This window comes from Calonectris borealis, chromosome W, assembly GCF_964195595.1.
Source record: "Calonectris borealis chromosome W, bCalBor7.hap1.2, whole genome shotgun sequence".
Classification (NCBI taxonomy): domain Eukaryota; kingdom Metazoa; phylum Chordata; class Aves; order Procellariiformes; family Procellariidae; genus Calonectris; species Calonectris borealis.
In genome coordinates, this window is record NC_134351.1 from 45,198,021 (window position 1) to 45,222,015 (window position 23,995).

General features: G+C 42.8%; 1 protein-coding gene and 2 long non-coding RNA genes across 6 annotated transcripts in view; 2 read left to right on the top strand and 1 right to left on the bottom strand.

Annotated features, from left to right (window-relative positions):
- LOC142074738 (uncharacterized) overlaps nucleotides 1-23,995 on the bottom strand; it is a 181,939-nt gene that overhangs the window by 126,585 nt on the left and 31,359 nt on the right. The window lies entirely within an intron of this gene.
- The window catches only part of LOC142074739 (uncharacterized), a 450,900-nt gene continuing 429,870 nt past the window's right edge, over nucleotides 2,966-23,995 (top strand). Inside the window, exons 1-4 of the long non-coding RNA XR_012670689.1 lie at nucleotides 2,966-3,058; nucleotides 3,982-4,144; nucleotides 12,684-12,805; nucleotides 19,661-19,795. This is a non-coding gene — a long non-coding RNA (uncharacterized LOC142074739). The remainder of the gene's footprint in view (nucleotides 3,059-3,981; nucleotides 4,145-12,683; nucleotides 12,806-19,660; nucleotides 19,796-23,995) is intronic.
- LOC142074735 (centromere protein K-like) overlaps nucleotides 22,096-23,995 on the top strand; it is a 30,798-nt gene continuing 28,898 nt past the window's right edge. For 2 of the 4 annotated variants that reach the window (XM_075135597.1, XM_075135594.1), the window contains exon 1: nucleotides 22,096-22,178. In XM_075135597.1, the coding sequence (XP_074991698.1) occupies nucleotides 22,176-22,178 (3 nt within the window). In that variant the 5' untranslated portion in view covers nucleotides 22,096-22,175. The remainder of the gene's footprint in view (nucleotides 22,179-23,995) is intronic. The other 2 variants (XM_075135596.1, XM_075135595.1) reach the window with 2 other exon arrangements.

Sequence of the window (23,995 nt, forward strand, 5' to 3'; positions counted from 1 at the left end):
TGTAAACATATGACTGTATTTCTAATAAGCGTAACACAGTATGAAGTGAAAAATTCATTTAAAACATCATCTTTAATAAGACATACAATTACTACTGCCTATTTTATAAAATTTACCAAATATATTTTTTTTAAGTATTTTCCTCCTACACTTCAACATGCTAAGCCAGGGCATATAAAGCAACTAGAAAACACATCGTATGTGATAAAAACCCTTCCTGAAATAGTACCGACAGATATAGCAGTTTTTAAAGTCACAGGTTAAAAGGGAAGTGCTATGGGCAAACTAAAGTTGTCTGCTTTTTTCCATTTTATATCAGAACTACACGTTTAGTTTTACTCTCAGAGCTTCTGAGCAATGCATGCAGACATCCTTTTGGAATAACTTAAGGACTTGATAATTCCTTAATTTATTAGACTTTTAGAATAACTTTTAGAATAACTGAAGAACTTGATAAGTCCTTACAGATTTTATACTCTAAAAAAATCCATCATTGCTTTCTTTCATACAAAGATTATATTAAATGCTGGGGGGGGGAGAAGAACTACAAACACTACTGTGAAACATAACATAACATGCACTCTCTTGCTCTCCTGGTTTTTTTTTCCTCCCTAACACATTCTGCAATCATTTCAGGCTCCCTGCCAGAGATCAGCAACATACAATGATATTAAAATCAATAAAACCTAGGATTGCTTAATCATTTCACTGTCAAGATTTTGTTTAAAATGAACACAATGCAAAGAAACCCTGATACCTTTCTCACTTCTATTTGCAAAATCTACAGCCTGGACACTGCACCAAATTCAATACAAGCCCAAGGATTCCATTGATTTCTCACAAAAGCAAAACAATTCATCATAAAACTTTTTGCTTTGAATTAATTACTGTCAGAATGCATTTGTAATGGCAGCTGATGGTGGGAGGGGAGGGCAGGGCAGGGCAGGCGGAGGCGCCGCAGCTACCGCCGCGGCACGAGCAGGCACGGCGGGTCGTGCTGTTGGTATCTTTTAGAGCCAGCAAGTGCTCCTGCTTGTGCTTGTTAACGTCCATGGCGCCAGCCTTCGCCCCTACGGGAGGGTAGACAGGCCAAAACGCTACCGGTAGCAGAAAACACGCAGATAGGAGAGACAGAATAAATGCGTATGCAAAACCCAGGCGCGGCAAATACCTCTGAACTCGGAAACAGCTGTCCCAGGATGCAACTCGTCACCGTCACAGCACCAGCACGGCGGGCGAAACTACAGCACCCAGAACGAATTGCCTCTTGCTTCCCCTCTCGCGGACGGGGTGGACGTTCCGAGAAGCCGCCTCGTCCTCCGTTGTGTGCTGGGATATGTAGTTCTTCATAAGCCACGGAGGTGGCTATGCCGCGCGGCACGACACCAAGTTGGGCGGGAGTGTTGATTTGCTCGAGGGTAGGAAGGCTCTGCAGAGGGACCTGGACAGGCTGGATCGATGGGCCGAGGCCAACTGTATGAGGTTCAACAAGGCCAAGTGCCGGGTCCTGCACTTGGGTCACAACAACCCCATGCAACGCTACAGGCTTGGGGAAGAGTGGCTGGAAAGCTGCCCAGAGGAAAAGGACCTGGGGGTGCTGGTCGACAGCCGGCTGAACATGAGCCAGCAGTGTGCCCAGGTGGCCAAGAAGGCCAACAGCATCCTGGCCTGTATCAGAAATAGTGTGGCCAGCAGGAGTAGGGAGGTGATCGTGCCCCTGTACTCGGCCCTGGTGAGGCCGCACCTCGAATACTATGTTCCGTTTTGGGCCCCTCACTACAAGAAGGACATGGAGGTGCTGGAGCGTGTCCAGAGAAGGGCAACGAAGCTGGTGAAGGGTCTAGAGAACAAGTCCTATGAGGAGCGGCTGAGGGAACTGGGACTGTTTAGTCTGGAGAAGAGGAGGCTGAGGGGAGACATCGCTCTCTACAACTACCTGAAAGGAGGTTGTAGCGTGGTGGGTGTCGGTCTCTTTTCCCAAGTACCAAACGGCCTCAAGTTGCGCCAGGGGAGGTTTAGATTGGATATTAGGAAAAATTTCTTCACCGAAAGGGTTGTCAAGCCTTGGAACAGGCTGCCCAGGGAAGTGGTTGAGTCACCATCCCTGGAGGTATTTAAAAGACGTGTAGATGTGTTGTCCCTCAAGCAGGGTCCGTTACCCGGTGTGCAATAAGCCAATCTCATACACAGAGCCGAGATATTTATTTATTTCATGTCTGCGCAGAGATGAGTGCTAGGTGGTAACTCCGCAAAGCTAGCACACCTCAATTAACACACGGTAAACATTTTATACTCTCCGAGCAAAAGTTACCAGTACTTTTACATTTACACTTAGTCATCCTTACTTCTATTGGTTCTTGCAATGCCTCGTCTTCACTTAAAGCCACAGTGTCCTCTCTTCTTACTGCGCATATTCTGTGGGGAAGGGGCTTTGGTTGGTAGGAGGCTTTCCTGCCCGTGGGTGGGTTTTTTACCATGCTAATCAGGATAGTTCACCCGTAGTTCAAGTAGTTGTTTCTTTAGTTTTACCTGCAGTTTCTGTTCTCTTAGTGCTTATCTTGGTACTCCCTTATTTGGCCGACTCATGGTGTCATGCTGTCTCTTCAAAGTCTTCCTGGAATTCATTACCTTTAGTACATCTAATAATGTCAAGATAACCTATAAGCTAACTCAAACATATAGATTTCATCAGTCTAGAGATGTTGTGCTTAAGGACATGGTTTAGTGGTGGACTTGGCAGCGTTAGGTTAACGGTTGGACTCGATGATCTTAAAGGTCTTTTCCAACCTAAATGATTCTATGATTTTACGATGGGAACCGTAGTTCTCTGGTGCAAATCAAAGGAGGCGGGCGCAGACCGGCTCGGTGTAGGAGTGCATGCGCTTACTGGGGCGGTGCTTGAGGGGTGGGTGATTGCTGGCTCCTTTCTGCTGGTGGCTGCTCTGCTCTTCCCAAGATGGCGGCCCTGGGTTTAAACAAGGTCGGGGCCGGTGCTGGGTTGGACGGCAGCTGGGGCTCCGGCGGCAGTGGCCGGGGCCCGGCTGGTGTCGTGGTGAAGGTGAGATGGGCTGACTGGTTCTTTGTGCTGTCCGGCTCGGCTGCCTCCTGCGGCAGGCCGGGCTGTGGCGGCTGGGGTTGCGCTGTAGTGAGGGGTCTCCGGGGCAGGAGGCTTTCCCTGAGGCGGTGGGGCTCGGGCCGGGCCTGGAGGCCGCTTTGGGGGTTCTTTCGTTGCCTTATCTGCGCAGAAGCCGCTCTGCCGCGGGGTGCCTCGGAGCGGGCTGCGAGGCCTCCGTGTGAGGGGAAGGGTAGCTGCCTCAAAGCGGGTAGCTGTCTCGGAAAAAATGTAACGCCTGGGCTCCGTGAAGGAGGACGGCCCGACGGGGAGGCTCTTGGTTAGCTGACGCAATTGTCTTACGGATTGTTGATTTTTTTGTTTTTAAATGACGATTAATTTTGCTTTTTTATTAGCGGTTTAATACGTTCTGGTCTCCCACTGTTTGTTCCTGGTACCTCGATGCTGCGTTTCTAGCTTCATAAATGATGAATTTGGTCTGACTGACCTTTTTATGTGGATCAGCTATGAATAGAAACTTTCTCCCCCTGTCTGCTTTGGCAGGGTCTTGCCCCCCCCCCCCCCCCCCCCCCCCCCCCCCGTTTCCTTTTCCTGAGAGGAAGTTTCTGCTTACTTAGTTGTACTGATTGACCAGTGGGCTTTTCTTGTGGCAGTGCATTAAATGAAGCAGGAAAGAACTAGTGGTGATCAGGTGGGATGCTGAAGAGTTAAAATGTTCTGTTCATGTCTATTTATTTTTTAACTGTCATTCTTATGATCATTATTTGTGTGTACAAAACAAAATTAATGACTCTATCTGCTGTGATTGCAGGAACTTTTATAAAATAAACTGTGTCAAATGGCTTACTGTAAGAAGTTTTGCTTTTTTATCAGCTTGAAAACAAATACGGTCTCTTCTTAAATTACAGGTTCTTGAGTGTGGAGTCTGTGAAGATGTATTTTCTTTGCAAGGTGACAAAGTTCCCTGGCTGCTTTTGTGTGGCCATACTGTCTGCCATGACTGTCTTACCCAGCTTCACCTTCATGGTAGAGCGGTTTGTTGTCCTTTTGATTGACAAGTTATTGAACTAGGTAAGAAAATGTAAGCCTAAAGTACTTAAAACCTGTCAGCCAAGACTGTAAGACTGTGAAATTTTAGCAAAAAATATACAAGAGCTAATTCCTGTTTGTGGGCTAGCAAACTCTGTTGCATGCTATGGCTATATCAGAATCTTTACAATTCATAGCTTTGATTTTGCTGAAAATCCATGAAAAGAGGGGAGGTACAGGAAAAGGAAAATGAATAGCTGGATGGTGTATGTAGATAATGCACAGGGCCCAATAATATGGGTGTACTAAATACATTGGTTTTGTGCAATGGTCTTTCTTAATGCTCCACTTCAGTGATAGTTAATATTTCCAAGTAATGAATGTGGAATGTTCTTTTTCATTCAGAGAAGCTCATAGCACTGTTAAGCATTAGTAAAATAGATATCTTAGAAAAAGGAAGTGATAAGATTTTATCTTTTTCTTCTCCTTGAACCTGGGCTTGCACCTATATTTACAAAGGGACTACTCTATTTTAAATTATTGTCTAAGGGTTCCTGCATGGGTATTGGTTTCCTGTTGTCCTAAACACTAAATAAACCATGCAATTAAATAGGTAGTTTCTTTGACAAACAGATGTGTCCAGATTCACGATGAAGTGATATTGAGGGAAGTATCAGTGTTAACAAACCTGTTTTTAAAGTATAAAGTAATTCTATACATGTGATAATTGATAGTGGCAGGTTATCAACAGGAATTTCACTACTGTAGAAGCATCTGCAGACAGTATTTGAAAGGATAAGATACAGCTTTTATCCTACAGTGGGAGTTTATTTTAGGCAAAAGATGACAAATGCTTATAATTCCTTCAGAATAGGAATTGCCTATTCAACATAGGGTTACAGAGAAGACAAGTTATCGGAAGAATTTGTACTGAGAACTTGTTAATAGAACTGGCTGCACTGGCTTTGAATAGTGGGGGGGAAAGGAGGAAAATCATCAGAGAAGGAGATATATAATGTAGTAATCCATGAAAGAAATGTTTAAATATCAAATTAGCTTGAATAAGAATTTACTTTGAAGTAAGAGAATCTGCTAGAGTGTAGATTAAACTGAGAGGAATACTAAGGCACTCTCTGGGATGCTTTCATGGAAATGGGAGTCAGGAAAAGAAATTGTGTGTTGTATGAAAGAGGGGGTTGTTTGGGGGGGTGGGGGGGAGAGTATGAGCATCATGAATGATTGACAATCTAGAAGATGTGGTTAAAAGTCACAATTTGTTTTACTTCTATCTATGACTGTACAGCTACATGAGATTTCTTGAAGTATGCTTTTAAGGGGGGTATGTTAGTGAATAAGACTCAATCCTACTGTTATGAAACATTTCTGTGTAAGACCACTGCTTGTATCTTGTAAACTAAAAGTAGCATTTTTATTCTAATAGGGAACTTGTCACTTTTTCATTGTGCATTTTTTTTTTCACCAGACATCTGAAAGTATCCTATCGTAATTTTTTATGGGTTTCAGGTTTAACAAAAATGAAGCTTTATAAATACATTTAAAGTTTCTTCATCTTTTATAATACTGATGAGCTTCTGATGAAACAGTGAAATGTTATTAAACCTGTAAGGCTTCTAACAGAAAGGAGGAGGGAAGAAAAGCTTCAGCTTTTGTGTCTAGGATAGTAGACTTGCAGCATACTGGCTAGTTCTAGAAAGAAGGGTGTTATGTTGTGACCAGCAGTTGCTCAAAAAACTGATAGGTGGAAAACTTTAGCAAAACAGCTTGAAAGTAAAAATACTTCTGTGAATAAAAATGTTCTGCCTGGTGATTTGGGGCAGAAGAGGGGTCATAGCCACTCTTAGTCTCACCACGTCCATAAGAACTGTCTTAAGAAATATTATAGCTTCCAGCATGTAAAGATGGGGTGTTTTGTGGAGTGCATCTCATCATGGCCCCTCTTTGAGGTGTCTGTGTGTTTGTTGTCTTGCGCTAATCACCTAGTAGTTACTGCTGTTGGTTAAATCCACTGAGCTTGTGGTTCTGTTTCCTTCTGAGAGCTCAGGAGTGGAGCTGGGAGGGAGGCATGGCAACTCTGGGCCTGTTACAGGGAAATTCTCATCCTTTCCTCCCTTCCATTTGAGGACCTGTGAGGAAACAAGCTCCATTTTCACCCATTTCTGCAATTGCCATTCTGCCCTTTAATGAGGTAGTCTCAAGAAGCTGTTTATTATCTAAATCTAGATTATAGGATCGCTGTCAAGAGAAAGTTCTGTCAAAAGAAAAGCTGTATAATCAGGGCATAAAGCTACCTGTGTTGAACAAAGTTCCTTAATCAGTAACTATGGGTTTTATGGATGCTTTTAGTTGGTCATTTAACCTATACAATTCAGCAGATAAACTTACTTGTTTTCCTTTGCTCTTATTACTAAATCACTTAATCCTATATTCATCCAAGTTTTCAGAAGGAGTCTTGGGAATTTTTTGAAAGAGATACTTGGGGATATATAAGAAAGCTGTATTTTTTTGTGGACACTTGGTTTAAATTTGCTGTCTTCTATACATATATAACTGTATGGGAAGGCAGGGTTAGAAGTACTTTGTCAATCAGGATTTGTGGAAATATGGAGTCTGCAAGTGAAAATTGACAACACATTGTTTACATCCTTAGCAAAATGTTCTAATAGTTCATAAAATCTTGCCATGAGAGGAAAAATATTTAGTCATGAACTGGTAGGACTAAAGCCTGTCCAAACCATATTACTTTGCAGAGTAGACTAAACTTTTTTTTTTTTGAGAGTTCTTTAATGAAGTTGCCTGTGACTAATTTTCCAGTGGAGAATTTTAAATGAGCATGTACGTGTTGAAGGTATGAGAGTTGTCTAGTGGTTATCTTCAACTGGATTAACATTCTTTAACCAAAAAGATGTAATGGAAAAGCTTTTTCAATTTTCAAGCTTTTGAAGCCATATATTCTGGAGATGATGTTGATTCAGGCAGTATATTGGGGGGAATATATAAAATGGTCTTTTTAGAAGACAACTCCTCTTAAAGCTTTTTCCTTAAAGTATCCTGATTTGGGAGAAGAGGTGAATCGTTTCTTGCAGCCTGCTTTCTCTCTTCTCCTTCCTGCGTGGGATTAGGTTTTTTTGAAATATGTAGACCAGGGAACTGTGGGGAAGGATGTGCTTATATAAATTTTGGAGGCTCTGGCTTCTCACTTTAGCTGAGCAGCTCTGCTAAGGAAGCCTTTAACAGTTTATGGCTCAGGTGAACTCTCCCTGCCATCATCACATAACAGGGCTGAAACTACTTTCTATCATTAGAACTTGTTGAACTGATGTATGCAAGTTCTGACATCCTTCATGAAATCCATTCCATTAGTATTGTCTACATTCATATATTTTTGCTAGTGTTTGAGTGCTAAGATAAAACTTGAAAACATTGTGCAAGAAAATGTGGCTATAACATAACATTCTCTCTGCTTTGTTCAGACATTTAGACACAAGTTGCTCTTTTATTCCTTGCATTATTTATAATCCTTTCACAGACAAGCTTCATGCTTTTTGAAAATGACATTTGTATTGTTGGCTGGAGTTGGTCTTGATATCTTCACACAGCTCTGTCACTATCTCATTCCTGGCTGACATACTTCCTGCTATTCATGTCTTACTCTTCTTTTGAGAAGAGACAGTCAGATTGTGTAGTGGTTTTGCAATGGGCACAAACATCCCCTGTAGGCACAAGGATGAGATCACTAGACTCTTTTACACTTGTGACCAAAGCAGAATTTGAATTAAAGTCTAAAAAATTAAATAGATGTATTTACGCGATTCATCTTTTAGTGTTTTTAATATAAAATAAACACTTGATCAGATGTGTTGAAAATGTGTATGTTGAGTATGCAGTAATTTTATAGTAGGTTTAGTGTAAAAAGAAGCAAAGTGGCTTTTTCTCAAATATGTAAACTTTATGGTAGATACCAGTGAAATGAGATGTGAATTTCTATATGATAATGCATGTTTTATAGGGTGTTTACTGGTTATAAATTTTGTTTTAGTAGATTAATAGTTGAGATGTATACTTGTAAGCTTTGCCTGTTTTTCCATCTGTGCCCAAGATTGACAGTGCATACCATATATACCCCGAGATTTGCGAATATAATAAAAAGCTAAAGTAAGAATGTAAAAGCAAGAGTGGGTTGAGATAAAGACAGTTTAATAGGTAAAGCAAAAGCCACGCATGCAAGCAAAGCAAAACAAGGAATTCATTCACTACTTCCCATCGGCAGGCAGGTGTTCAGCCATCCCCAGGAAAGCAGGGCTCCATCACGCGTAACGGTTACTGGGGAAGACAAACGCCATCACTCTGAACGTCCCCCCCCTTCCTCCTTCTTCCCCCAGCTTTATATGCTGAGCATGACGTCATATGGTCTGGAATATCCCTTTGGCCAGTTGGGGTCAGCTGTCCCGGCTGTGTCCCCTCCCAACTTCTTGTGCATCCCCAGCCTACTCACTGGTGGGGCGGCGTGAGAAACAGAAAAAAGCCTTGACTCTGTGTAAGCACTGCTCAGCAATAATGAAAACATCCTTGTGTTATCAACACTGTTTTCAGCACAAATCCAAAACATAGCCCCATACAAGCTACTATGAAGAAAATTAACTCTACCCCAGCCAAAACCACTACAGAGAATGATTCTTAACAAGCTGAAGATAGGAGAACTTGGAGATCCATTTTTGGCTTTTGTCGTCCCTTCCTTACAAACAATATTGTAACATATCTAGCTCTAAAAGCTTTGCCTTTTATGTAGTGAATATATTTGAACAGTGTTTATGTAATTCTACAAAGAGCCTTTATAGCAGTGTATACTCTTTGTGTTGCAAATCCAGACTCCTGTGGGAACTGAAGATCTGTATTGTTAGAACCATGAAAATGCTGATTATTCTCTGTCTATGTGTACCAAGCTGAGGAGCAGTGAAACATGAGTATTTGTGATGGGTACTTCATTTTGCTGGTTCTCATAACTGCCTGCTACTCATAGTAGTTGGTGTCTGTTCATTTGGAACAGCACTTTCACTCTAATGATGTATCAAAATCTATGGAGTGTTTGACAAATCTCAGTATTGAAGAAGAAAGACTTAATGTCTGTATAAGATCAGTGAGATGACATCTGAATTCCAGAAGGATGCAGAGGGCATACACCTACCAGGCCACCACAGGGCAGCATAATTTAGGAGTTATAAAACAACACTCAGGAGAACCAGACAAGTCAAATAGCCTGGGCTTTCTCTTTGGGAAAACATGTGGGATATAGTTTCTGTGAGTTCACGTCAGATGCGGACTTCTGTCAGACACCAGATATGTGCACTGAAAACGTCAAGAGTTTTTAGAGATCATCTGGAACCAACCTCAGGCTTCAGTTGCTGTTCTGCTAGTCTTTGCATCTGGATTATGAGAGGCAGCCCAACTTTTTTCTGGATCTGGCATTGTTTTCTAAAACTGTGTCTTCCAGATGATGCATGAAGCAAAGCGTAAATCAAATAAAGCATTTACAATAGTTCTTTATTAAATTTGAGTATGTTTGTTTGGGTTGTTTTTGTTTTTTTTACCATGACTAGCAGAAGTGCACTAAAGGGTTGGCTTATATTCTTAGATTGGTATGTTTGCATGAAGTATGAAAAATACTTGAATTACAAAAGCAGTATGCCATATGTAGTTTTGTCCAGATAGTGGTGTACCACACACTAAAAAGTAACCGCAGCTGCCTTTCCTTGTCTTATGAACACAGTTCAAAAGTTCTGTAATAAAATAGATGAGTCAATTTCTGGTCATACAGATTCTGTTTAAATACAAGGTGGTGCTTCCAGGTACCTTCTTAGCTACATGACTGTACATGTGTCACTACCCGAGGTGCTACTGGTAATGTTGTGCCTTCTGTCGTTCTACTCAAAGCTAGCAAAACCCCTGTATTTCTTTTTCTGAAGTTTGTACTTTGTGTACACTTCTGTAAACATCTGATAAAGAGATAAGGGCAATGTTATGTGACAAAACTAATGTCCTTCACATCTTGTCTTCCTTTCAGTGCACAAAAGAAGTACTCTATTAGTATTCAGTGGTAATGTTGAATATAATTAAGTAACTTCTTGAGCTTGCCTTTGTTCTCAGATATGTAGTTCCAAGAGCTGGTGAAAATAATTTGTTATGAGATAATAGGCATTGATGGGTTAACTCTGTGGTATTTGTTAGGAAAACAGGATGTTTGGAGGTTTAATGAGGATTGGTTTATATATCTGTTCTACCAATTTTGGTGAACTGAACATAATAAAATCCCTATGACAACAGCAGAAGACATCTTTTTTTTAAGTTCATTGTAGCGTTGAGGCAGGAGGAAGAGCACATGTGTTTCTTTACTTGTCCCTTCCAAATCAGGAATCATTAACAAGTAATTACACCCTGTGGCATGTATTGATCTATATATGAACAGCCTTGTTAGTGTCAATTAAGACTTAAACTGATTCTAAACTGTGAAGTAATAAGGGTTTAGTTTGGGCAGCAGACAACTACAAAAGTTGATCTGCCCCTGATTTTAAAGAAGAAGGGGGGGGAAGGAGGAAAAAAAAAAAAAACCACCACAGAAATCACACACTCATTCTGGAAATTCATAGTGAATTCAACACTAAGCTCCATTAAAAACACCTCTCTATAATCTCAGATCATTCAGCTGTAATTGGTCATTCCTGATTTCCAAAAGTATATAGTTGTGATTCAGCAGTGGTAGTCAGCCTATTGCAGTTAATAAAATATAACTCTCTAGATGTATATTGAGGAGAACCTCATATTCTGTATACTCAGTCCTTGAAAATGGCAAACATGCCATTTGAGGAATATCTGATAGCATACTACTAAAATATGTATTTTTAATTTTATATATAGCAACTCTGCTGAGAGGAAGTTGCTAGATGTTTTCTGCATTAGAAGTAAATAATTCTCTCATTCAGAAAGAGAATGAGAAAAGAATGAGCCAACCAGCTGGAGGGCAGCTTTGCAGAAAAGGACCTGGGGGTCCTGGTGGACTTGGTGTGCCCTTGCAGCGAAGGTGGCTAACAGCATCCTGGGCTGCATTAGAAGGAGTGTTGACAGCAAGTCCAGGGAGGTGATCCTTCCCCTCTCCTCAGCACTGGTGAAGTCACACCTGGAGTCCTGTGTCGAGTTCTGGGCTTCCCAGTACAAGAGAGATGGAGCTACTGGAAAGAGTCCAGTGAAAGGCCGCTAAGATGATGAAGGGACTGGAGTATCCCTCATATGAGGAAAGGGTAAGAGAGCTGGGACTGTTCAGTCTAGAGAAGAGAAGGCTCAGGGGGGAATCTCATCAATTTTTACGAATATCTGAAGGGAGGGTGGAAAGAAGACAGAACCAAGCAGTGTGTCCAGTGACAGGACAAGAGGCAGTGGGCACAAACTGAAACACAGGAAGTTCTGCCTGCACATAAGGAAACACTTTTTTACTGTGAGAGTGACTAAGCACAGGCACAGGTTGTTCAGAGAGATGGTGGAGTCTCCCTCCTTGGAGATCTTCAAAAGCTGTCTGGACATGGTCCTGGGCAACCAGCTCTAGGTGACCCTGCTTAAGCAGAGGGGCTGGGAAAGGTGACATCCAGAGGTCCCTTCCAACCTCAACCATTCTGTGGTTCTGTAATGACTAAAAAGTAATGACCCAGTGCTCAAAGATGATGCTTCATCTCTGAGGCACCTTTACCCTGCAACAGAGAAAATGTCTTTAAATTTATGACAGTGACGCTGAAAAAAGTCAAGGGATGATATTTTCTTGGAGAAGCAATCACTAGGGTTCTCGTATACTACATAGCCTATGCAGGTAGCATTTAGCAGCAGTCATTGGGATGCAATTCTGGTTTTGCTTCTCATCATGTTGCTTCATGTTAACCTCTACAAAATGAGGATGATAGAGGAGTAGACATGGACTTCTGCTTTGCTCTAGCGAGTATGAGAACTTCTTTTTTGCTGTATTGAAGTATTGTATGTGGGTCCTTCTTTATGAATTTTGTTTTAACTCTTATTCAGGTTTTTACTGGACTGAGAACTGCAATAGCTGTTGCATCTTGCTATTCAGGGAATATGAAGTTTGTCAGTGAATTCTTCACAGCTTCTGTTAGTACGGTAGAAATGTTCGCTGTACATAGTTATGCAAAATGTATTAATTTTTATGATACACATTATAGTTTGTGTGTTCCCTGTAGTCCTTAGTTGTTAGCTATCACAGATAATTATATAAGTGTTTTTACTGAGTTTTTGTAAATTTTAATAATCTTGGCATCTTCTAAGTAGGGAAAATCTGCATAAATATTAAATAGTTCCGTGATGGAAGGAAGGAAGAGGATGGAAAGGTAGTGTGAGCTTAAATAGAAAAAGTGGTAGCTGTATCTCACTCTAGTTAATATCACTGTAGTTAATGTCCTCTTAATATTTGTCAGAATCTTACCTGTGGTTTGTGGAGCTTCTCATGATGGTATTTGCTTGAGGCTTTACATGCTCTACTCCCTTTCATTTAACTCTTCCTCAAAAATAGGAGATTCTGGCGTCTGGGGCTTGAAAAAGAATTTTGCTTTGTTGGAACTCTTGGAATGGTTGCAGAATGGACATGCTGGGCAATGTGGGACAGCAGAAGAAGCCATTCGTCTGTCTGGAGAGGTACTGAGTTTTAAAAAAGCAAAAAAGTTTGTTACATTTGCTTAAAACTATCTTTAGATTTTAAAAAAAAAAGAAAGTCGCTTCCTTGCCAAATTTAATTTCACTAATAATGCTGCTGTTTTCTTTCAGTATATAGTATTAAGGCTTTAATTAATTGTTTCATAACTAAATGCTAATATGCACTGAATAAAGCAGCCCCACAACAGAAGGGTCCTCCGAGAGACCAGGCAAGGTGGACAGCTGTTTAATTTCCTCCGTCTCCAGGGCAGCTATACCAAAAGCCCACCGGTACCCTTTTGGGTCCTTGAAATACCCTCTCCTGAGGTAGTCGATGCCAAGGATGCACGGAGCCTCTGGGCCAGTCACAATGGGGTGCTTCTGCCACTCATTCCCGGTTAGGCTCACTTCGGCCTCCAATACAGTTAACTCTTGGGATCCCCCTGTCACTCCAGAAATACAGATGGGTTCTGCCCCTTTATAGCTTGATGGCATCAGGGTACACTGTGCACCAGTGTCTACGAGAGCCTTAAACTTCTGTGGGTCTGATGTGCCAGGCCATCGAATCCACACAGTCCAGTAAACCCGGTTGTCCCTTTCCTCCACCTGGCTGGAGGCAGGGCCCCTCTAGTCCTGGTCTTCATATTCGCTATCCACTTGTAAGTATGAATCAGAAGTCCCTTTATTAAGGTTGGAAGTGGAATCTGCCCTTCTACTCTGTCTGGGGAACTGCTCACTGGAGACTGGACCGTCGTGAGACAGGTTTTTTCTGAAAGCTGGAGCAGCATTTTTCCTGGGAGAACCCCCTTGTGTGATTGTTTTTCCTTGCAACTCACTCACCTGTGCCTCTAGGGTCGAGGTAGGTTTTCCATCCCACTGCCTCATGTCCTCTCCGTGGTCACGCAGGTAAAACCACAGGGTGCCCCCTGGATACCTCTCTCCATGGTGGTCCACTTGCCTGGGTGACATATAACGTCTTCCTTGAAGGGATACCTTTCCTTCACGCCTGACAGGAGTCGCCTCCAGAGGCTGAGGGCCTGTGTCCCTTTTCCAATCGCTTTGTCAATGCCCCCTTCACTAGCAAGGGATCCCAGCTGTTTGCCTTCCTTCTCCTCTAATTCCGGGCTACTGGCCCTGTTATCCCAGCATTGGAGCAGGCAGGTAACAATATGCTCGCCTGGACGACGGCTGAAATCTTTCTGCATATCTTGCAACTCACTCAGGGATAGGGATCGGGTGGTTTCCATCTCATTTATGAGTTCTTTCTCTTCCTCCTCCGCTCTTTGTGATGGCCCTGCTTTTCTATCATCCCTTTCTAAATTACCTGACTTTCACTTGCAAGATTTCCTTTTATGTATAGGGGCGACTGATACCAGCACGTGTAGGTCCTCTGGTTCAGCCGCAGTGCCCGTCGTGGGGGTGGAGTAGCCGCAGTGCCTGTCACGGGGGTTGGAGTAGGCGCAGTGCCTGTCATTTTGTCATCAGATCCGGAGACCTTCTCTTCCCCTTGAGGGTTCTGAATAGTGTTGAACAGGGCTCGGTAGGCATGGGCCAGGCCCCAGCACATTGCAGTGATCTGAGTCTCTCTGGAATTGCCAGGGTGACAGCATGCTTTCTCAAATATTTTACTAGTTTTTCAGGATTCTGCACTTGTTCAGGGGTGAAGCTCCAAAACATTGGAGGTGACCACTGTCCTAGGCACTTGCCCATACTACCCCACACACCCTGCCACTCATAACTATCCAGCCTTGGGGCAGATCTCTGGGTGGTATTCTTAAATAGTTGTTTAACCTTAAACAAGGCCTGAAACGCATTCAGGAGACATAGCAATAGGAACATGCTGGTTTGAACATCCCAAGGATATTCAAAATCCTCAAGAGCTATTGTAATCAGCCTGGCAGAGAAGGGGAAGGTGAAGGAAGCTGTCTCCCCCGTAAATTGGCTCTCCAAGGAGAAGAGGTAAAAAGTGTAATTTTTAATAGTTTCCGAGAGATAGCTCCTGAAGCACAGGAACGATGGCAGTGATGAGTACAATTCCATGACCAATGCTTTTATCATACCATAAGCCAGTGTTACACAGTGTAGCAAAGCGATAACCTTAATCCATCTCCCAGAGATGACAATCCCCATATAAATACCGACAAACAGCAGTATATACAGCCAGTAAGGTGCTACATACCAAAACTTCAAGTACAGATCCGACAACTCTGAGAGCAAATAAACCAACATTGTGACCAGCGACTACTAAACTGATATAATGAATGCTTATAACAATTTGTTTTAACTCGCTCAGGTCAGATGTGTCGTTATGTCAATCCTTCGAGCCCCATGTTGGGCGCCAAAAAGGACTGTCATGGTTTAACCCGGCAGGCAGCCAAACATCACACAGCTACTCGCTTACTCCCCACATCCCCCCATTGTGGCAGGGAGAGAATCGGAAGTGAAGTTTTTCACTCTTAGTGGAAAAAAACTCATGGGTTGAGATAAAGACAGTTTAATAGAACAGAAAAGGCAGGGAAATAATAATAATAATAATGATGATGATGATGATGATGATGATAATGATAGAATATATAAAATGAGTGATGCACGATGCAATTGCTCACCACCCGCACTGACCGATAACCAAGTAGCAATTGCTACTTCCTGGATCACGCCTACCATTCATATACTGAGCATGACATCACATGGTATGGAATACCCCATTGGCCAGCTGGGCTAGCTGTCCTGGCTATGCTCCCTCCCAGCCTCTTGTGCACTTGGCAGAGCATGGAAAATGTCCTTGACTAGCGGGGTTCTTAGTAACAACTAAAAACATCAGTGTGTTTTCAATATTCTTCTCATACTAAATCCAAAACACAGCACTAGGAAGAAATTTAACCCTATCCCAGCCGAAACCAGGACAGTTACTCATTTGGATATTTTAGTTACAGTGTTTTAAGGATAGTTTTCTAAAACTTCTTAGAAACTCTTCCTAAAGACTTTAATTCTTTTTCCCACGTAGTTGCCTTTTATAGTCATTTGATATCACTGCATCATGTGATAGCACTTCATTATCAAAACTGGCTGCTTTAATCATCTTAGTATTAACAACTGGTATGCAAAAGGTATGGTGCAGTGCCATTCTAGGAATATATAAGTGTCCTAAGTGCATATTTGTCCATTGGTGTTTTGTCTGCCTAACTTTGTAATTCTTTGTTCTGTAATGCCTGCTTTGGAGGAAATGAGTGGAGCCTGAATTATTTTAGCCTCCAAACATTTCCAACTTCCACACTATTTCTAAGACCACAGTAAGTTATTTATATATTAAGATGGACAGTCCCTTTATTTGATGCTTTTCTGAACTTCTCACAGCATTGAATCACCAGTTCTGAAAGTTGTTTTCATCATGCAAACACTAGGTTCACCCAACCTGGTGCAGTCCAACCACTCTACTTTTTTTTATAAGTGATTATGGGAAACAGGCAAATTTGTATGTTTACTTGTGTAATTGCTAGATGCCTATCTTATTCTCAGCATAATCTGTAATTCCTGATTGCATTTTAGATTGCAAGATGGTTTTAAATTCTTACTTGTCTTTCCTAAAAAAAAAAAATAAAATTTTAAATATGTAGTAAAATAAAAAAGATAATTAAGGAAGATACTTATGCTTGATCTTTGATATGTTGCTTTTAATTAATAGCATTTTGTCTTGGAACCAGAAGCAAACCAGATTTGTGCATCCATTTTAGACTTGGCTCACTGTATAAGAACCTTCACAGAAGAAATCTCAGATTATTCCAGAAAATTAGTTGGAATTGTTCAGCATAGAGAAGGAGGAGAACAAATAGTTGAAGATGGAGTTGGAATGGCCCATAGTGAACATGTATGCTTTTATTTTTTTCCACATGCACGCTTTTATTTTTTTCCACATGCACTGAATATTTGCTTTTTGTAATAACTGAGATGTAGTTTATGAGGTTGTTTTTAATCTTCTAACAAATGAAGAATTTTTCAGGGCAGTAAATTGTGCCATTTTAAGGAATTTCTTTGAAAATGATACATAGGTTTTGTAAGACAAGACCTTAAGTTCTTATCTCTGCCAAGTCGGTATTGAGGCTTAAGACAGCAGATAGAGGGGACCTTGTAGTCCATCACAATGTTTTTAGTCTACATGAAAATAGAGAGGCAGTAGGGAAAGCTGTTTAACTGCAAGTACAATATTGAAGTACTATGACAGATTGCACATCTGTTCTCAGGTGTTATGATACTATTGAAGCTTTTTTCCCCTGGTCATTTCTACTAAGATGTGTATATATACAAATAAGCTACTTGATTATTGGAGTAACTTCTTGAAGGATCTTGGTCTTAGGGCTTTTTAGACTTTCTATATAACTGGGACTTGAACTGTGAGGTAGCCAAGCAGATGTGAACATAAGTTAGAAATTGGAATAAAATGAAAAATGAACTTCTGGAATCAGCTGGTGTCCTTAATCCTCTTGATTTCTCGACTGCAACACTGTAGGTACCAGGGACTGCAGAGAATGCTTGCTCATGTGTTCAAACCTATTTTTCTGATCTTCCTGAAACCCTTTGTTGTCAGGAGGAAATGGCTCTTAGTGTTGTTGATGCTCATGTGAGAGAGAAGTTGATTTGGCTTAGACAACAGCAAGAAGACATGGCCATCCTCTTGCCACAGGTTTCAACAGCTTGCCTTCATTGTGAAAAGACTTTACAACAGGTAGGTTGGCAAGTGAGCCGTTACATCGGGCAAGATATGTGGAACTGCAAATTAAGTTTAGGCTACAAACGAAAAGGTTAAATGGTACTTTGCATTTTTGTTTCCTTTACAATGTTAAAACAATAATGGTATAACATGAGATTGGAAGTATTAATTACAAGGGGGTGTTAGACAAGGATAATCAGTACAAAAGCATCAAGTCCTCCAGTTGCTGGAAATTGTGTGGTGTGACTCTCTAGTCTAGAGTAATTTCTGGTTATTTGTGAGGTTAGTGGGAAGGAGAGATGAAACTGAAGGAAAAAACCTACAAGATTTATGGGAAGGATTTTATAGTTGCAGTTACCAGTGTAAGTGTTGGAAGGTAGTTGTCATGTGAGGCTGGTAGGAAAAAATGTGTTTGGACTAAATAACTTTCTGTAGCACTTGTAATACAGGTAATTCAAGATCATATTAAATGTGTGAAGAAAGTGGCTATATGAGAGTATCTGGTTGGTCCATTATTCACTTGATTTAATGACAGCAAAAAGTAGATAGCATATGTACTGAACAGTTGTATTGGGTTTATGTGGCAAGGTTTCGGTAGCGGCAGGGGGAGCGGGGCGGGGCTGCAGGGGTGGCTTCTGTGAGAAGATGCCAGAAGCTTCCCCCATGTCCAATAGAGCCAATGCCAGCTGGCTGCAAGATGGACCCACCGCTGGCCAAGGCCAAGCCAATCAGCGATGGTGGTAGCGCCTCTGTGATAACATATTCAAGAAGGGGGAAAAAACTGCTGCGCAACAGCAGCCGAAAGAGAGGAGTGAGAATATGTGAGAGAAACAACTCTGCAGACACCAAGGTCAGTGAAGAAGGAGGGGGAGGAGGTGCTCCAGGCGCCAGAGCAGAGATTCCCCTGCAGCCCGTGGTGAAGACCATGGTGAAGCAGGCTGTCCCCCTGCAGCCCATGGAGGTTAATGGTGGAGCATATATCCACCTGCAGCCCGTGGAGGACCCCACGCTGGAGCAGGTGGATGCACCCCAAAGGAGGCTGTGACCCCATGGAGAGCCCGCGCTGGAGCAGGCTCCTGGCAGGACCTGTGGCCCCGTGTAGAGAGAGGAGCCCACGCTGGAGCAGGTTTTCTGGCAGGACTTGTGACCCCGTGGGGGACCCACGCTGGAGCAGTCTGCTCCTGAAGGACTACAGCCCGTGGGAAGGACCTATGTTGGAGAAGTTCGTGAAGGACTGTCTCACGTGGGAGGGACCCCATGCTGGAGCAGGGGAAGAGTGTGAGGAGGAAGGAGTGGCATAGACAATACGTGATAAACTGACTGCAACCCCTATTCCCCATCCCCCTGCGCCGCTCGAGGGGAGGAGGTAGAGAAATCAGGAGTGAAGTTGAGCCTGGGAAGAAGGGAGGGGTGGGGGGAAGGTGTTTTAAGATTTGGTTTTATTTCTCATTACCCTACTCTGATTTGATTGGTAATAAATTAAATTAATTTTTCCCCAAGTCGAGTCTGTTTTGCCCGTGACAGTAATCGGTGAGTGATCTCCCTGTCCTTATCTTGACCCATGAGCCTTTTGTCATATTTTCTCTCCCCTGTCCAGTTGAGGAGGGGGAGTGATAGAGCGGCTCGGTGGACACCTGGCATCCACCCAAGGTCAACAGTAAATTGAGTGTGAGAAATTTTTTTAACCTGTTTAGAGATAGCGTCTGGTTGCTTATTCAAATGTACGTTTAACCATGCAAATGTTCCCATCATTAATGGGTGGATATTAATCTTCTTTTTGTGTTGTGTTCCTGTATGCTGCAAAGTAGCTGCTGGGATGATATATGAATAATATAAATATCCTTTATATATTACATTACTCTTTTATAATTTATATTCTTATTCCTACAGGACTAAGAGAGGTCAAAGAAAAAGGTGTTTTGTTTTTTAAACTGCAGAACTATTTAGTCTCTATTAGTATTAAGGAAGAATAACAAGGCCTTCACATCTGCATCGCAATTTTATATAAATCTTTTTTGTAAATATGCGTTTCTTTAACTAGAGTATTTCTATTTAAAATGCTTTATTTCCAGCCATCATATTTACATTGTGTTTGGTTGTATTAAGTAAGTTACTGAAGGAAAGGCATACTTTTGTTTTCTTTGTCTGTTTAGGATGACCACAGAGTAGTGTTGGCCAAACAGGAAATTACAAGATTGCTAGAAACATTACAGAAACAGCAGCAGCAGTTTACAGAACTTGCAGATCACGTACAGCTGCATGCTAGCATATCTATCACTTTTACAAAGGTATTCTTAATCTCATGAAAACATAGCTATCCACTTTATGAAGTCCCAAATGCCCCATTTGAAGTCGTTCTTCTTCCTGGTCACTTGATAGAGGGGGCTTACAGTCAGGCTGTAATCTGGAATATGCATTCTCCAAAAGCCCACAACACCTAAGAAAGCTTGTGTTTCCCTTTTGCTAGTTGGTGGGGACATGGCTGTTATTTTATTGATCACATCCATTGGGATCTGACGACATCCATCTTGCCATTTTAGTCCTAAAAACTGGATCTCCTGTGCAGGTCCCTTGACCTTACTTTGTTTTATGGCTCACCACCCGCCAACCAATGCCCAACCAGTCCCCAAGCAGCGATTGCTCCTCCCCAAACAACTCCCCCTAGCTTATATACTGAGCATGATGTCATATGGTATGGAATACCCCATTGGTCAGTTTGGGTCAGCTGTCCTGGCTGTGCCCCCTCACAGCTTCTTGTGCACCTGGCAGAGCATGGGAAGCTGAAAAGTCCTTGACTAGGGTAAACACTACTTTGCAACAACTAAAACATCAGTGTGTTAACATTCTTCTCATCCTAAATCCAAAACACAGCACTATGCCAGCTACTAGGAAGAAAATTAACTCTATCCCAGCCGAAACCAGGACAGGACTTTAAGAACCCCTTTTAGTCTATTTAAACAATTTTTATATTGCTTCTCAGTACACCCTTTCCTCTGCACTTAGTTTTCAAAAAAACTTAAAATACCACCTCTGGACATAATAACTTACCATTATTAAACTTCTACAATGAAAACTTCCTAGCATATACAAATATACAAAAATACATCTCTGACAATGAGATACAGTGGGGGGGGAAGACAGTACATGCTACATGTGTAATGACATCTCTGTGCATGTAACTGCATTCATACATCAAAGCACATGGTAGATTTTCAAGATAAACATGTTCAAATTCGAGGACTAAACAGAATAAGAAGAAAAATGAAGAAATTTTTTTTTTCATAAAGGTGCTTTTAGCTTTTGTTCTCCCTTAATTACCCTTGAATAGCTTACTCCAATTTTAGTCAAGAATATGCTAGGATTTTGTGCAAACATAATAAAAGGGGTTTCCACTGTGGCTTTGTGCTCAGACTTCTAGATTCTTGGTAGACTAAAGCCACTCAAACTCCACTTTCGCCCATACGGATGCTGCCTTTTAAAGCGACTATTACCTTGGTTTTCTGAATGTATACAAAGAATTTCAGCACAACATTTTTTAAGGTACTGCCAGAAAACAGAAGATCAACTGCACCTCATTTACTTCCAAAAACAAATGTATCCCTGTTGTTGTTAAGAGATTCAAGGTCCCACTCAGGTATCATAGCTTAAATTCTAAGCACTGGCATTTACCTATTTCATTGTTTAACTGGCCCACCTAAAATAATCTGTTTTTCTGGTTTTGTCTCTGATTTTTACATCCTAACTGTTAATACCTGTGCAATAGCATTTGTTACTGAATTGGCAGGCTTGCATCTGTTGAACAGTGTTAAACTCACATTTACATTACAATCATACCCACAGAGCTTTGAGTTGCTAGACACATCCATATGTGGACACATCAATACCATATGTCAAAATACAGCCTAGAGGCTTCTCCTACTCCTCCAGCTTAGGGCAGTGATCCAGAAGACAGTTAATTCCACAGCTATAAGCATCACTGCTTCAGCAATACAGACGCTGCAAAGCAGTGCCTCTTAGCCTAAGGGTGTCTTCCCGATGAAGTAGAAATATGGTATCCCTGGCCTATAATTCTGCACAGTGGTCAACTGCACCCGAGAAATCCCTCCGCAAAAAGCTCAGTCATTTTACGTACGAGACACCGCTTCAGGCAACAGGTTTCCACCCAAACACGAACACACCCACCCATGCGCCCCCAGCCCGGGGAGCGGGGGAACCGCCCAAGGGCGCTCCAGCTGCCAGGCGCCCCCACCCCGGGACCGCTCCCGCTCCCGCTCCCGGCGGGGCCTGCAGCCCCGACGCGAACCCAGCGCTCAGGACTCGGCCCGAGGCAGCACTGCGGACGCCTCACGGACCCCCACCCCACGCTCCAGAGAAGAGGCAGGCGGGTGAAGGCTCCACTCTTCCCGTTATCTCTCCTATTTTTCGCCTGCGCGGCCTACCCCCAGGAGCAGCCCGACCCAGCGCTCACGCTGCTGCTACTCATCCACCGCCTCTTCGCCACCGCCCACCGTCTTGGGCTGCTTTCGCTTACGTTCCGAGTCGGACGACGCCACGTTGCCCAACGTCACTTTCTCCGCCTCCCCCTCTGTGTCACAGCTAGTGAGCGCGGAGCGAACGCAGACGGGGACGTGGACTGGGCAGAACCGAGCGGAGCGCCGCGGAGCTGCCATGGTAATGGGCGCGAAGGGGGCGGCGGCGGCCGCGGGCCCCTGCCCCTCGGGCCGCCCGGGTGCCCGGAGCGTCGCCGCCGGCCCGAGGGGAGCTCTCAGGTTTTGGCGACTGAGCAGAGCAACTCCTTGCCCGTGGAGCCGGGGCAGCTGCGGCGCCTCGGGGCGGGGAGGCTCGCGGCCGTTAGGCCTGCGGGGGTGCTGGGGCGGGAGCGGGCTGGCCCCTGCGGCTATGTCCGCCTGTTCCTGCGTGGGAAAAGGATAGACTCAGCCCTAGCGTACGAGTCATAATCTCCTTTCCCATGTTTTCCTGTCGCTGGCTGTAGTTCCGGGGTTTATGTTAGGGAGAATGGGAGCTTCCTGTCTAACCTTTTTTTGTGATGTTATTTGTATCCTGCTTTTATTACTCTCCTTCCTAAGGTGAACTCCCGGTTTTCAGTCTTTTTTTTCCTATCGGTTTTCCCAGGGCTGCTGTTACTTTCCTTTCTCATCTCTGAATTTCTTCCACTAGTTGGTCGTTTTGTATTTGTTGACATGAGACACTTCCCATAAAGCTTACCTATTCCCTTGCCTAGTATAGAGCTCTCTTCAATTTCATGGTCTCTTCTGGTTCTGACGAATATAATGTGCCGTTTCCACACTTCTTGTTGATATTCCTTATCCAAAAGTGAAAGGTGAGAACTTTACAGAAATTTTGAAACCAGGAAAGAAAAACATTTTTCCTCTTAGGCGGGATTTTTTTTTTTTCTCATTTCTTTCGCAAACTAAACTTGTTTGCAAGCTGCCCAATTTATCCCAAGCTTATAATTCTTTAACAGGAGGCTTTGTTTTTTGAAAACTTTTGTAGGAAGGGTTTAGTATATTTATGAAATGAAAAAGTCTTTATTTTTAAACTACAACAGATAAACCTGCTATTTGAAAATTACCTATAATACACACTTGTCCCTGTGTGTATTTTTTACCTAATTATGTAGTTCCAAAATGAGGTATGAAGGAATAACATGTTGAAAGTGGAATGCATTAATATTAATGACACACACACACAAAAAAAAAGTCTTCAGTTTTCAGGTATGGCATACAGATAGAATCCTAATCTTACCATACAGAAATAGGGAAATTGCAAGCTACAAAGAAAAACATCTGAACAAACGTGACACTTTTTGATGCTTATACTTTATAAGGTAATTAACAGCACAGTATTAGGGACCACAAGTCAATTTGGCTTGCAGTACAGAGGCCTGTAGTATCTCCTCATAATACGTATATGTCCTGGTTCCACCTGGGACAGGGTTAACTTTCTTCCCAGTAGCTTGGGGGGTGTGCTGTGTTTTGGGTTTGGTGTGAAAGGAGAGTTGATGGCCCATTGATGCTTTGGCTGTTGCTGGGTGATGCTTGCACCGGGAGGGGGGAGCACAGCCGGGGTGGTGGACCCAGCTGGCCAATGGGGTATTCTATACCATGTGACATCATGCTGAGTATAAAAAACAGGTGTGTGGGGGGGGGCTTGCCCCCCCCCCCCCCGTTCGTGACACGCGGTCGGTGAGCAGTTGCGTTGTGCATTGCCTGCTTTGTGTATTCTGTTATTGTTGTTGTTCTCATTATTATTATTACTGTTCTACTCAGTTTTATTTCAATTATTAAACTGTTTTTATCTCAACCCGGGAGCTTTCCTACTTGTGCCCTCCCGATTCTCTCCCCCATCCCACCGGGGGGGGGGTGATCGAGCGGCTGCGTGGCGTTTATTTTTGCTGGCTGGGGTTAAACCACGACAGTCCTTTTTGGCGCCCAACGTGGGGCACGAAGGGTTGAGATAACGACAGA